The 13,225-nt window shown below is 40.0% G+C and overlaps 1 protein-coding gene across 1 annotated transcript in view; it reads left to right on the top strand.

The window, feature by feature from the left end:
* Positions 1-5,948: 5,948 nt before the first annotated feature.
* TYR (tyrosinase) overlaps positions 5,949-13,225 on the top strand; it is a 56,482-nt gene continuing 49,205 nt past the window's right edge. The window contains exon 1 of the mRNA XM_086614280.1: positions 5,949-6,791. Coding sequence (XP_086470406.1) covers positions 5,949-6,791 — 843 coding nt within the window. The remainder of the gene's footprint in view (positions 6,792-13,225) is intronic.

Below are 13,225 nucleotides of genomic sequence, written 5' to 3'. Positions count from 1 at the left end.
ATAGGTTAGTAACTACTTTAATACTATCTTCAGTCTACAACAGGGGAAAACTGCCTTTTGTCTTTTGCTGCTGTTTCTATACTTTTATTGCTCTGATTGCATCAGTGCCTCTTCTCCATTGCTTTGGACTGCAGATCAACGGCTTTTTTTTCATACTCCTAGATGTTGCTTGAAATATTTAGCTCATGTTTTCAGACCAGTTTGAATACCTATTTTGTGGTGCACTAAGTCTGTTTCTAGGGCTCTCAGTATCACATAATAAAAGCACTGATCCAGCAAAACCTCACTGGTTCAATGTTGTTAAAATGAATAGATTTTGTGCCAGCAGGCTTTGTGACCAATCAAGTATCATCTGTCCACACCTTTATGTTTTTGCTAGAACAGATATTTCTCCTCTTTCCATGCAGTATATAAACAGCACAAAATTACAGCACTGGACCTATTTTCTCTGACTGATTCAACAACACTGAGACTGGGGATTCGTGCATGCACCACATTACATTAGGATCAGGAAGGGGGCTGATCCACTAATGCAAATATTACTCTTCATAACCGGGTTAACACAACTTTAGCCTGGGAAACCAAGTACTCCTGTGAATTTTTTCTGCAAGAGTTCAGGGTTAAGGCTGGCTGGGGAGTGCTTTGAATTGCCGCACAAGCCAAGCCTAATTGAACCTTGCACTGAATTTCAGATTAGGTCCCCAACATCGAATCACAGACTCAGAATAATTTAGGTTGGAAGAGATCTTGAAGATGATCAATTCCTACCGCTAACTCAACACTGCCAAGTCCACCAATAAACCATGTCCCTAAGCACCACATCTACACATCTTTTAAATACCTTCAGGGATGGTGACTCTAGCACTTCCCAGGGCAACCTGTTCCAATGCTTGATAACCCTTGCAGTGAAGAATTTTTACCTAATATTCAGACTAAACCTCCCCTGGAGCAACTTGAGACCATTTCCTCTTGTCCTATCTCTTGTCACTTGGGAGAAGAGACCAATGTCCACCTCGCTACAATCTCCTTTCATCCTACTCGTGGCTGAATATGGCCGTGGTTACATCTATCAGACCATTGGTTGTGTGGACTGCATATTAGGTATGCTGCTCCTGAGTTGAAAAGTTGATTATGTACAGCATTCAGAATAATTCTTCAGCCTGGGGTTGTGCTACTTTCATATATCCAAATAGGCATTGAAGTCTTATCTTCCAGTACTAATAGGTGTGGATGTCTTCGTCTTGGGTTCAAAAGCTTGTATGAATTTCTAGTCTGCTTCTTAGTAAAGAGCTTTGATTAGTAGGGGTGAACTTAGTGAAATTCTTACTTTCTAAAGAGAAAATTTTTTTTTCCACCTAAGGATAAAAAGTTGATTATACATTAAATATTGAATATTTTTCTCTTCCTTGTGTAATGTTTAAATGCCTAGCTGCTTCATGGCTCTTAACGACAAGCAGGACTCTTCTTAAACTTCATCTCCCCATTTATCACTAATCATAAGATGAACTTTTTGTTCTGGTTTTGACCACAATGTAGTATCTGACATGTGTCATTGTCCTACATCCACTCCTGTTTTATTCCTCCTGGGGACCAGGAGTAAGATTTGGCTCACTGACAAACCACTGAGGAGTCTGATAGCTCCATCTGGCACACAGGTCATGGGGCAAGGGAAAACAACCATGCTTTGTCCTTCTGCTACATGAAATGCAAGCTCAGCACGAGCTCAGGAAAACATCTGAAGCCAAGTGCCTTGTGCAGTCAGTGCAAAATTATGTTGAACAGCAAATAACAGGTAAGGATCGGAGAGCACAATCTGAGCCTACTGGTTTCTCAAACTGAATTTCCTGGCTGGTTAGTAGACTATCTTTCCTTTCACTTGTCAGTGCTCTCTCATTATCAAAAGGTCCTTGTACTCATCCCTCTCAAATAACCATGTTTTGCTTTTTTTTTTTTCTTTTTCTTTTGACAGTTTTTCTTTCCACTGGAACTAAGCAGCTTCAACTTTTCCTATACAGCCTTTATTTCTTCAGTTTTATACTTGACTTTTAAAATAATTACAATTAAAAATTATTCTCCATTTTCCCATCCTAGATTTTCCCTGCTCAACAAAGATGAGTGGATCTTAAAATCCCCACAGAATTCCTAAAAAGTTTTAACAAGCAATATTGAGCGACATTTTTTTCACGGTGTCATCTAACTATCAGAATTTTTTAAACCCCACGAATATTACTAAAAACTTTGATTGCTTCAGTATCAGCAGCCTAGAATTGAAATTTCCTGTAACATCTTCCAAAAGGAAGAAATGATCTTTTGAAGATCAGCCTAGTCAGATCTGAAGTTATATATTTATATATTATAAAATATATAATATATAATCTGATAATATATAAATATAATCTGAGTTATTTTTATGAGATTATATGAACCCCCATTCAATGTCATTGTTTTTTATTTAGATTGTTCATTTTCTTTGTCCATAACCACAGCAGAAAGCCCCAGGCCATATGTACATGAAGTTTGGTTTAGCATTGCAGTATGGTGCTGAAAATCTGGTCCTAACACCACAAGCAAGCCAACATGTGAACTTCAGGAACCTCACTACTCTGTATCTGAGGAGTTTCCTTCCAATAAATATTGGCATCTCTATAAAGCACTTAAGGATCTTGTAATGAAAACACAAGTTAGATTTTAGATACTGTTATTACTGCGTTACTCTACTAGACTGAAACCAATACTTTAACTGATCTAGTTGCAAACTTTAGGGTGAAGTTCAAATTTAGGGACACGTGGCAGAGCCCTGTGCTGGTTTGTTGTTGAACATTATCTCTACAAGACCCAGTTGTGGAGTGATTCCTGGTCATTTATGCTTGGAAATCAAGTAAAGTTGGAAATGGCCACAAAACCCCTATCTTTCCTGTTCTTGGATACAGAAAGTGATGTGCCTTAGCCATGCTGATCTTATGGTCCACCTAGCATTTGTGTACCTTAAATGAGTAAGTCTTGACTCATACTCGAATGTGGGGACTCAGGTGTGAGAAATGGGTCTCTCAGATCATGCGGCAAGATGATGTCAACACACTGGCAGAACGTGGGGGAAAAGTTCTCAGTCAAAAAGACTGAATTCAACTTATACATAAACTTCATGCAGATATGATGGCTTTGTTAGATGAGCAATGAAATAAAGTGATGAGTTGAAGCACAAGAGAGATGGAAAGTCCCATGAGGCCTTTTTAATGAAGGGAATTTTGCCCAGATGCAGCATGTATGATGCGACTGTATCATGTCTTGGTGACTTTCCAATCATGAATGAGAATAGGACCACATATTTTCTTACTTATTAATGCATAAGGCTTTTGATATATGGAAAGTTTGATTTCTCAACAACTATCTGAATCACTGAGTGTTATTCAAAACTGAACTCTGCTCAATAGTAGGTCTAGAAGGGCGTGTGCTGCTCCTCAGTCACATTCCTCACTCATTCATATTGTTTCACAGGGGATTCCTCTGTTAACCAATTGCTTTAGAAACTTGTCATATGACATCTGTCAAGAATCAGATTCTTAGTTTTTAACATTGAAAATAGAGTCTCATTTGAGTATGAAAATAGGATATTAAATGTATTTGTGTATATGACTGTCTGCCTAAATACATATTTGAGGGCTTTTTTGGTTTGCTCTGAGACTCTACCTCAAGCCTTTCCCAATCCCTGTAGCTTTTCAGAGAAAATTAAAAAATACATATCATTATCCTTAGAGATGGGTCTCTTTTCACATATAGTAGTTTTGCACTAGCTGCCATAGGACAAACAGTAAATGAAATAAATTGCAAAGGTCTCAAAAACAGCCAGGCACAGAGAAAAGAAAATAAATCAAACAAGTAATATTTCTGTGATGAAATATGTTTTACAAGCCTAGCATGGAAACCAGGGGAATCAGTCAAGCAATAGTAAACATCAGTCTGTGGTTAGAAATATTTTTTGAAAAAGCAACTCCTTTTTTGCCTGTCTAGCTCTGAGCTCCCCGTCACAGGCTCTCTGGCAGCGGGACTTGGGAATAATCTCCTGGAATACCTGAGGCGTAGAAACCAACAGGATTAAAGCACCTCGTGCTCCTCAGCACAGTCATGTGATGACCTGCTGATTCCAGCAAAAGGCATTGTTTCCCAGCAAAGTTCTCACTTCATTTGCCTATACGTTGCTCCTGCCCTGCTGGGATTCTCCCTAAGCATCAGGAAATAATTCACAATGTTTTGAGTAAAAAAATAAAACCCACAAAACCACTCGCTAATAACAGTTGTAGCTGAAGAAAACTGGATATTTCATGTCCAATTTGCCCAGCAGTAAACCAACTGCTGCTCTTTTGCTTCAAGGGGCAACTTTCAAAGCATGTACAGCTTCTAATGCCACCCATACAGCTCTGTTAGTTCTGATGAGGATAATGTATGAGAAGAGAGAGTCGGGTGGTCTAGGGGCTGCCCAGTAACGTATCTAGTAAAGAACACAGATATGATATTTGCAAACTATCTGATGGGAGAAAAACAGGAGTCAAGGTTTGTTTTCCAGGTCCAGAGACGGCTGCTTAAAGTGCTTTCCGCAAACCTATTGGCAGATTGCCTTCATTCCCCCTGAAAACCGAGGAGCTGATTTTGGTGCAGATTTCAATGTGTCATTAACTGTCAAATCGCTATAGAATCTAGGGGAACAAAAAATTATTTTTTTCTGAAAATTTAACCATTTCCTTTGTGAAATTACTTTGCTGTGTGCTGGCCCAGACGAGGCAGCTTACGTAGAAATATAAAAACGCCAAGCCAAATTATTTGTTCTGGTTTATCACCTCCCTCAACCAGCAGGTTGAGGGAGGTGATTCTGCCCCTCTACTCTGCTCTCATGAGACCCCACCTGGAATACTGTGTTCAGCTCTGGAGTCCCCAACACAAGAAGGACATGGAGCTGCTGGAGCGGGTCCAGAGGAGGGCCACGAAGATGATCCGAGGGCTGGAACACCTCTGCTATGAAGACAGGCTGAGAGAGTTGGGGCTGTTCAGCCTGGAGAAGAGAAGGCTCCAGGAAGACCTTATTGCAGCCTTCCAGTACTTAAAGGGGGCCTACAGGAAAGCTGGAGAGCGACTTTTTACAAGGGCGTGTAGTGACAGGACAAGAGGCAATAGCTTTAAACTGGAAGAGGGCAGATTTAGACTGGATATAAGGAAGAAATTTTTCACTCAGGGGGTGATGAGGCACTGGAACAGGTTGCCCAGAGAAGTTGTAGATGCCTCATCCCTGGAGGTGTTCAAGGCCAGGTTGGATGAGGCTTTGGGCAACTTGATGTAGTGGAGGGTTTCCCTGTCCATAGCAGGGGGGTTGGAACTAGATGATCTTTGAGATCCCTTCCAACCCAAACTATTCTATGATTCTATGATTCTATGATTCTATGATTTTACGTTTACTTCCTCTAAAAAAAAAAATAAATAGCTTATTGCTAAATTGTTTATTTTTTTCATTTTTAGGTTTACTGTGCTTATATACCTGACCAGATTCTTCTCGGTCTTTTTTTTAAACAACCATTTACTCTAAAACATATAATCAGACAAAGAATTTGAAGATCTGACAATTGTTTCTGTGTCCAAATTTAATTTTACTTCCTTTCCAACTGCAATCATGTGCTAGGCAGAAGATGAAGGTTTATAATAAATGCCTGTATTTTAGAAACCTGTAGCGGGTGGGGAAAAAAGTCACTTGACTTTCACTCAGAACATGTGATAATCAGATTAACCCTGAAGTGTATTTCGTGTACAAATGCATCCAGGGTAGGAATGGGGAAAGACATTGAAGGGTGCACTGTAGCAGAACTCAGCAGTGGAGCATTCCTGGTGGAGGGAAGGAATTTCTTTCACACTCGGGACTTTGGAGGGGTCAGAGAGAGCGCTCCATGCACTGAAGCATAATGCTGATGCTCTCCTGCTGCTCTGTGAGGATGTCGCTGTTTGCCATGGGTTTTCTGCTAGTCATCCTTCAGCCGTCTGCCGGGCAGTTCCCCAGAGCCTGTGCGAACACGCAGGGCTTGCTGAGGAAGGAGTGCTGTCCCACCTGGGATGGTGACGGGTCCCCTTGTGGGGAGCTTTCCAGCAGAGGCTCCTGCCAGAACATCCTCCTTTCTCAGGCTCCATTGGGACCACAGTTCCCTTTCTCAGGAGTGGATGACAGAGAGGACTGGCCCTCTGTATTTTACAACCGGACATGCAGATGCGAAGGCAACTTCATGGGATTCAACTGTGGGGAGTGCAAGTTTGGTTTCTCAGGACTCAACTGCACTGAAAGGCGACTGAGAACGAGAAGAAACATCTTCCAGCTCACCACCAGTGAGAAGAACAAGTTTCTTGCCTACCTTAACTTGGCAAAGAACACAGTTAGCCAGGACTATGTTATTGCTACTGGCACGTATACTCAGATGAATAATGGCTCCAACCCTATGTTCAGAAACATCAATGTGTATGATCTTTTTGTGTGGATGCATTATTATGCCTCTCGAGACACACTCTTAGGTGGGTTCAATGTGTGGCGGGACGTTGATTTTGCCCACGAAGCCCCTGGGTTTCTGCCTTGGCATCGAGTCTTTCTACTGATGTGGGAACGTGAGATCCAGAAGATAACAGGTGATGAGAACTTCACCATCCCCTACTGGGACTGGCGAGATGCAGAGGACTGTGTAGTCTGCACTGATGAATACATGGGTGGCAGGCATCCCACCAATCCTAATTTACTCAGCCCAGCTTCATTTTTCTCATCATGGCAGGTAAGGACGGGCCAAGGGGAAGGGGAAGGGAAAGGCTGATTGTGCCAGAATCATCCGACCTGACTTTAGGCACTTAAGTGAGGCGCACAGGCTGGCAGCTTAGCTGTGCTGCATTCCCTTAGATGTTCCTGGAGAGAAAGTAGGCACTACCAGAGAGCAAATCAGATTTTATGTGGATTTAATCTTCATTTAGAGCTGTTTGTTTGTCTCTTTGTCTCTTCTCTCTCTGACTGTAGGATTTAGGCTGCTTAAAGTTAAGGTGGAAGGAGGAAAGTTATGCTTTTGTGTCCAAACATGGCCTTTAGCAGGCTAAACAGGCTAGGGTCTGCTGCAGCAGACAGGTGAGAAAGATTAGGATTTATATACACAAATTCTTAGCACACAACCATTGCAAGACAATTGGTGACTGAATGACGGAAATAAAAGCAGAGTTTTCAGATGCTCCACACCTCTCCTAGTGCATTCCTCCATCCAAGAGTTAAAAACTATCAAATTAAGCTAATCTGCTTTCAACTTTAAAAAAAAGAACACACAAACAAATAAAAAAAATCTTTAGAGCACACAAGAACCAACTGTGCAATTCACATCAGTAATTCAAAAGAAATATAAGAAGTTGCTCAAAGGAAATAAGAAGTAAACTCACTAGCTATTCCTGCCACTGAAGAGCACTGCAAATTAGCCTGTAAACAGAAGTAAATTGACATATTTACATAGGTGATATGGTCTTATATAGCTAAACTATACTGTGCTGTTCTAGCACTGAGAGCTTCTGGACTTTTTTTGTCTGTTGTTCATTACTGCCACATCACCTAAAATACAGTGACAAAGGTCTATTGGCTTCCATAGACACAGTCCATCATGACAGTAGCAACAGTCGCTTCTGGCGCTGAAGTTTATGATTATGTTGGTGTCAATCTATCTTTGTTCTATTTATTTCTGTAGCAACAGCTCAAATGAAAGTTGGGCAGTTTTAGTGATCTAACGGAAAGTGAAAGAGAGAGATACAAGCTCCAGCAGCAATGTGGTATTCTGACATTACAAAACAGCCGCTAACTGGGCTTACTGGGCTGGTTGTGCTGTATTTAGTCTTGATTTGTGTTCTCTCAATAATATAAGCTGTGTGTATACCTGTAAATCGAAGCATTCCGGATACTGTAATAGACCTATTTTAGGACATTTTCTGGCATACATTTTGCATGTATTGACTAGTTCTCCCCCAAACAGGTACTTTTCAGAGACCATTTCTAGGAGAATATTTTTATACAGCCACCCCGTTTGGGAGGCTGAGATGATTTCACTGGCATAGACATGGGTTATTTCATGCTATTTGGCCTCAGTGACCAGGAAATTTCTTGGCCACATTTAATTTATGAGTGTAGGCATAGTGGTAAAATAAATACAGCCACAAACATGTATTTTCATCCTGTTCTCTAAGATTCTGCTCATTTCTAACAGTATAAATCTGGCAGAACTCTACTAACTGAATTAGATTACTTTATCAGAATGAAGTGGATCTGATGTTCTGCACTGAGCTGAACAAAGACTTATGTGAAAATGGTACAAGTGTTAAAGTAGATTAAATGAAACTAGAATTACACTGGTTACATGTGTCAAATGGAGCTATCAATATAATTTATTGAACGAGATAACCAAGGTAGTAGGAGGCAGGTAGCATAAAGGAATCGGCAAGTTTCTAGCAGAATTTTCTAAAAGACCTGGAAGGGTCAAATAGTTATGTTTAGATCATTTTTTCAAAGGTACTGTTAATCATATCCAGATTCTTAGAATTTTTCCATCCTGGTAATAAGTACCCAGAAAGTTTATGAGTAGTAATGAATGTATTTAAGAAATCAACAGGTTTATAACTTCTCATTTAAGGTCAGTTGCCACAAATATACTCTGAAATTAAAGACATATTTTTATGAAACAAGTTACTTTAATAGATATTTTTTATAACTTCAATAGGTACAACAATACAAATTGTGTTGTATTTAAAGCACATTCAGTGTCAGTGTATGTATGTAAGACCACCTTACCTATATACACTGGTGAAGTTTTCCAAATAATTTCTGAAAATAGGTGTTTATTACTTACATTTTCAACCACTTCTGGAAACGCTGCACTTATCTAAATTTCCAAAACAAGGCTATAATAACTTTAACTTCAAAGGGTGTTATTCCCCTTTAACAACTTCTATCTATGCATATCTCTGCTGCCTTATCTGGAGAATGAATGAAAGAGATTGAATAGATCCGCATTTTCACTCAGTGACTTTGGGGTGAAGATACAACACAAACTGATCTTTCTTTATTGACCTTGAATCCAAACTTAAACTACTGCTTATGGTGCAAAAGGTTAGTCGATGCAGTTCCTTCAAGTAGCACAAAGAGATCAGAAATTCACTCCAGAAAATCAAAAGGGAACAAAAATAGCCTTAGCTTGAACCGGAAAACAGCCATAGATCTGCTACAGAATATGCTGATTATCCAAGCTCTGTAGATAAAAAGCAAGGGAAAAAAAAAAAAAAAAAAAGAGTGGAAGATCCAGAAATGTGAAGGATTTTAGGCTTTTAATAAGCATTCAAAATAAAAAGAGGGGAAGAGAAACCTTTTGAATAACATGTCTATAATACGGTATCCTTTTTAGAATTTTAAGTCTCTTTCCAAAGCATAACAAAACAATGCCTACTATGTTAGGAAACTGTTATAGGTTTATTAAAAAAAAAAAGAAAAAGTAAAGTGCCTATTTGCAGAACAGCATCTCTCTGTTTTTTAATCCCTAAAGAAAGGAGAAAATACTTTATTCCATTGTGAAGTTGCCATGGCAACATGGATACCCATGAATACATGCTGAAATTCTTGCTTTAGCCTTACTTTTTCTTCAACATGCTGCTGTTACCACTTAGCTGAGTGAATTATCTGTGCACCTTTTTCTCATGTTTATCATCTAAGTGAAACTTTGGATTCCTGCCTCTGCTTTTACCAGCAAGACTATCAGGAATCTTTAGTATTTTTATTTGTTTGCTTGGCTCATGTTTTAGGGTAGGTGGGAAGGATTTTCTCAGCTTTTCAGTTACTTGTTTGTGATGATTCAAGTGTTGCATTCAGAATTAGGACTACATGATACCCACTAATGCTTTACCAAATTTTGCAATTCCATGTCAACTTAACGGAAAGCTATGTGGGAAATGGAAATCTTCTATGATATTTTCAGAGGTTTTTTAATTTTAATGTCCATTTCTATAATTATTCAAGATAATAGATATGCTAAAGAAACTATTATTATGCCTCACTTAAATAGTTGTAGGTGAAATTCTGCACTCCTCTGCACCAGAACTAATTTGGAGAAATAACTGAAGTCAGTGGAGTTACAAACGCAATAAAAGCCTTCTGCATGTAAAAGCAGAATCTTTCTGCTGGTAATTAAAATTAGAGTTTGGGAATCCCCACAGTGTGCTAGACAGACAATGAAGAAAATGAAGTAGGAGACTGTTAAGTGCTGACTTAGGGTTGCTATTGTGGCAAGCAGGCTACACCACCTAATTTAGCCCCCTGTATTTTGTCTCTTCTAAAAGAAGAGTGACTTGAGAGAAGTAATTGCATAATGTGGACAGTTGCCTACTCTCAGATGTCCTGGTGCAAGCCTGTAGTCAATACTTCATCACAAGCAACGAGAATTTCCCTTAGCACTTAATTCTGTATCATCCTGCAGAACCACTTGCACAAATGCCAAGCTACTACAAAACGGAAACAAGTTACACAAATAGAAAATAGATTTAATGCTCCTGAGCTAATAATGACAATACTTTAGACCCATTACCTGAAAATATGACTTCATAAGAAATACGAAATGTAGCTATTCTGATGCAGTTATTTGTTTCTAAGCACAGTTTTTCAGGAAGCTGTATTGCTGGCTGAATAGTCTGAAAGGATCTTTTGAAGCACTATTTTATGTCTGTCTTTAAAAATGGCAAGAAATTTTCAAAAATACAAACATCAAACCCCAACATTTCTTGATTTTTAAATCAAAGTCTTGCATCCATCTGCTTGTGGATGCCTGACTGTGTCATGAACTTAATGACTTTATTTTTCATTACAACTTAATAGGTTATGGTGCCAGCTACAGGCTGGTAAATTAAGAAACAACAGCCCAAATGGAGTAAGTAACTGTAAAATAAGAGTTTATCAAGACTGATCTCCTAATGATATGCTTATACGGATTATAAATTTGAAGCATTTCCTATTACAAAGAGATACGTCTCCACATGCCACAACCCAGTACCATAGACTGAGGGAATGAGGATCTGTGCACAGCAGGAGCAGCCATACAGGTATCCTCAGCCTCTTTATGTCACTGTGATCTCAAAGTAATACCCCTTCTTCCACGGGATCACGAGTGGGTGACAGCAGAGCTTGGCCTGCGGTTGCTTGACTGCTCTCTAGTACAGAGCTGTGCTTGCTCGGGAGTTGTGTAGCATAAAAGGCATACATATTCAGAGGTGTATAAATTAATAGCTAAGGAATTTCATAAAAATTCAGTTTTGTTAATAATTCACCAGAAAAAGAAGCCTACCTGTAGAGAGATGTGTCTTTGTGAATCTGCAGTAGACACGGAGACAGCAATGCTAACGGTACAGCTTGGAGACAGCCAGAGAGCAGGGAATCACACTCTGCCAATCCAGAAAACGTTGACGAATATTTCAGCAGTAATCGATAATAGAGATTCCTACTCGACCCCAGCACCGTTTTGAGGTGTTGAATGGGATGTTAGTTACCCCCCCAGTTCTGGACTGCCTCTGAGCAAAGATATGAAACTCAGCCAGCCTTTGCTGAAGGCTGAGAAAATACCTTGAAGGCCCTGGGTTTGTGTCAGCACTGTCACTTCATGCTTGTCTCATCTCCTCTTAGCTCGAGTTTCACAGCTCCTCCAGTTAATGCATATGCCGTAAGGGTCAGAAAGATAATTAATGACCTTATCCTTGCACAAAGATGTTTCTCAGAATTTCTTTGAAGCTTTGTTTTCCAAATTTTCTTCTTTTCATTCAGTCTTCCACCTGTTTTAACTTTCAATGCCTGATAATATTCAGGAGTCCGTGAAGAACCAGATATAAATATACAGTCTCTTAAAAAGTTTTTGGCCTGCTATAGCTACAGCACCTATTAAAGTTCTGCCTATAAAAGCAAGCTCCCAAAGTACAGTTTGTTCTGTTACAGATTATTTGCGGATTTCCTTGCCTTTTCCCATTTTGGTGAGTAAATGGCTTCTGGATGCCACTTAATTAGGATTAAATTATACCAGTCCCTAATTGAGCCAAAAAAAAGTAAAAATTAAATCTCTTTATAATTGCCAAATATTTTAAATCCAGCACAAGGGCTGCACTTTAATGCCGTTCCCAAGGAAGAACGTGAGAATAAGTGGACAAAGACAGAGAAAGGCAATGAATCAACGAAACATTTCTTTTGGCTGCATACTGGGACCCAAAACTCCAGTTCAAGAATCTAGACCTCATGTAGGACAAACGGACACATGGGGACGTGTCAAGGAGGTCCAGGAAGGGCCCGCGTCACCCTTTCGGGGGAGGTGGGATGTGCATCACAGAGAATCAAGCCATGTGGTTGCTCTGGCTGTGGTCCGAAGTGGTTCTTTTAAGGCTATATTAACCTGGAGCATAACACTATGAAAACATGCTGATATAGTTTCTGGATGGGGGCAGAAGAGAAGCAGAGCATTTGACCAGCTCCAAAGGAAGCAGAGGTGTGAATTAACCCTTTGAGTGGCCTTACTTCTCTAGCAAACTAAAAAAATTCAGATCACTTTGTAAGTGAGCAGCTATTTCAATACCATTAAAAAAACATGTTTTCCCAAGTGTTCAGGTATACGTTATATTGCATGTCCCTGTGAACACAGATCTAGTAAATCCACAGAAACCACAAAGTATTTGTCACCAAAACCTCCCGAAGCTTTGAATCTAAGAACGGCAGCCAAATGACTGACCACTGCTGTATTTCTGTAACGTCATTCCCTTTATTTAGGCACAGGGGTTAGTCTGTGCAAGCAGCTACAAAGTAGAAGACAAAAGGGTTTCCCATTTGCAAAAAGGTGCGAGACAGCAGCAACGCTTCCGCGCATTTACAGTCTGTTTTCTAAGAAGCGACGCGAAGAGCTGTGCTAAAGATCTCAACTGCAGTGCACGGAGGGGTTGTTTTGCTGGGTGCTCCAAGGCCCAGGAGCAATGCTGCATATTCTGGGCTGCCATCTACTGGCATTTGCTCTGCTAACTACTTACATAAGCTTTTCGTCGGAGTATCCTCCTACAATTTCCCTGGAGCTGGCGAATTTACGCGTGCAGGAGAGCAGGCACTGGGTGCAGCCTGAATATGAGGCTTTGTCCAGGGTGAACTGAGAAATTTGCTCAGGATTGTTCTGAAAGGGAA

The sequence above is a fragment of the Tauraco erythrolophus genome, chromosome 1 (assembly GCF_009769465.1).
Source record: "Tauraco erythrolophus isolate bTauEry1 chromosome 1, bTauEry1.pri, whole genome shotgun sequence".
Taxonomy (NCBI): Eukaryota; Metazoa; Chordata; class Aves; order Musophagiformes; family Musophagidae; genus Tauraco; species Tauraco erythrolophus.
The sequence above is the reverse complement of the archived record's forward strand: the minus strand, read 5'-3'. Positions and strand labels throughout refer to the sequence as shown.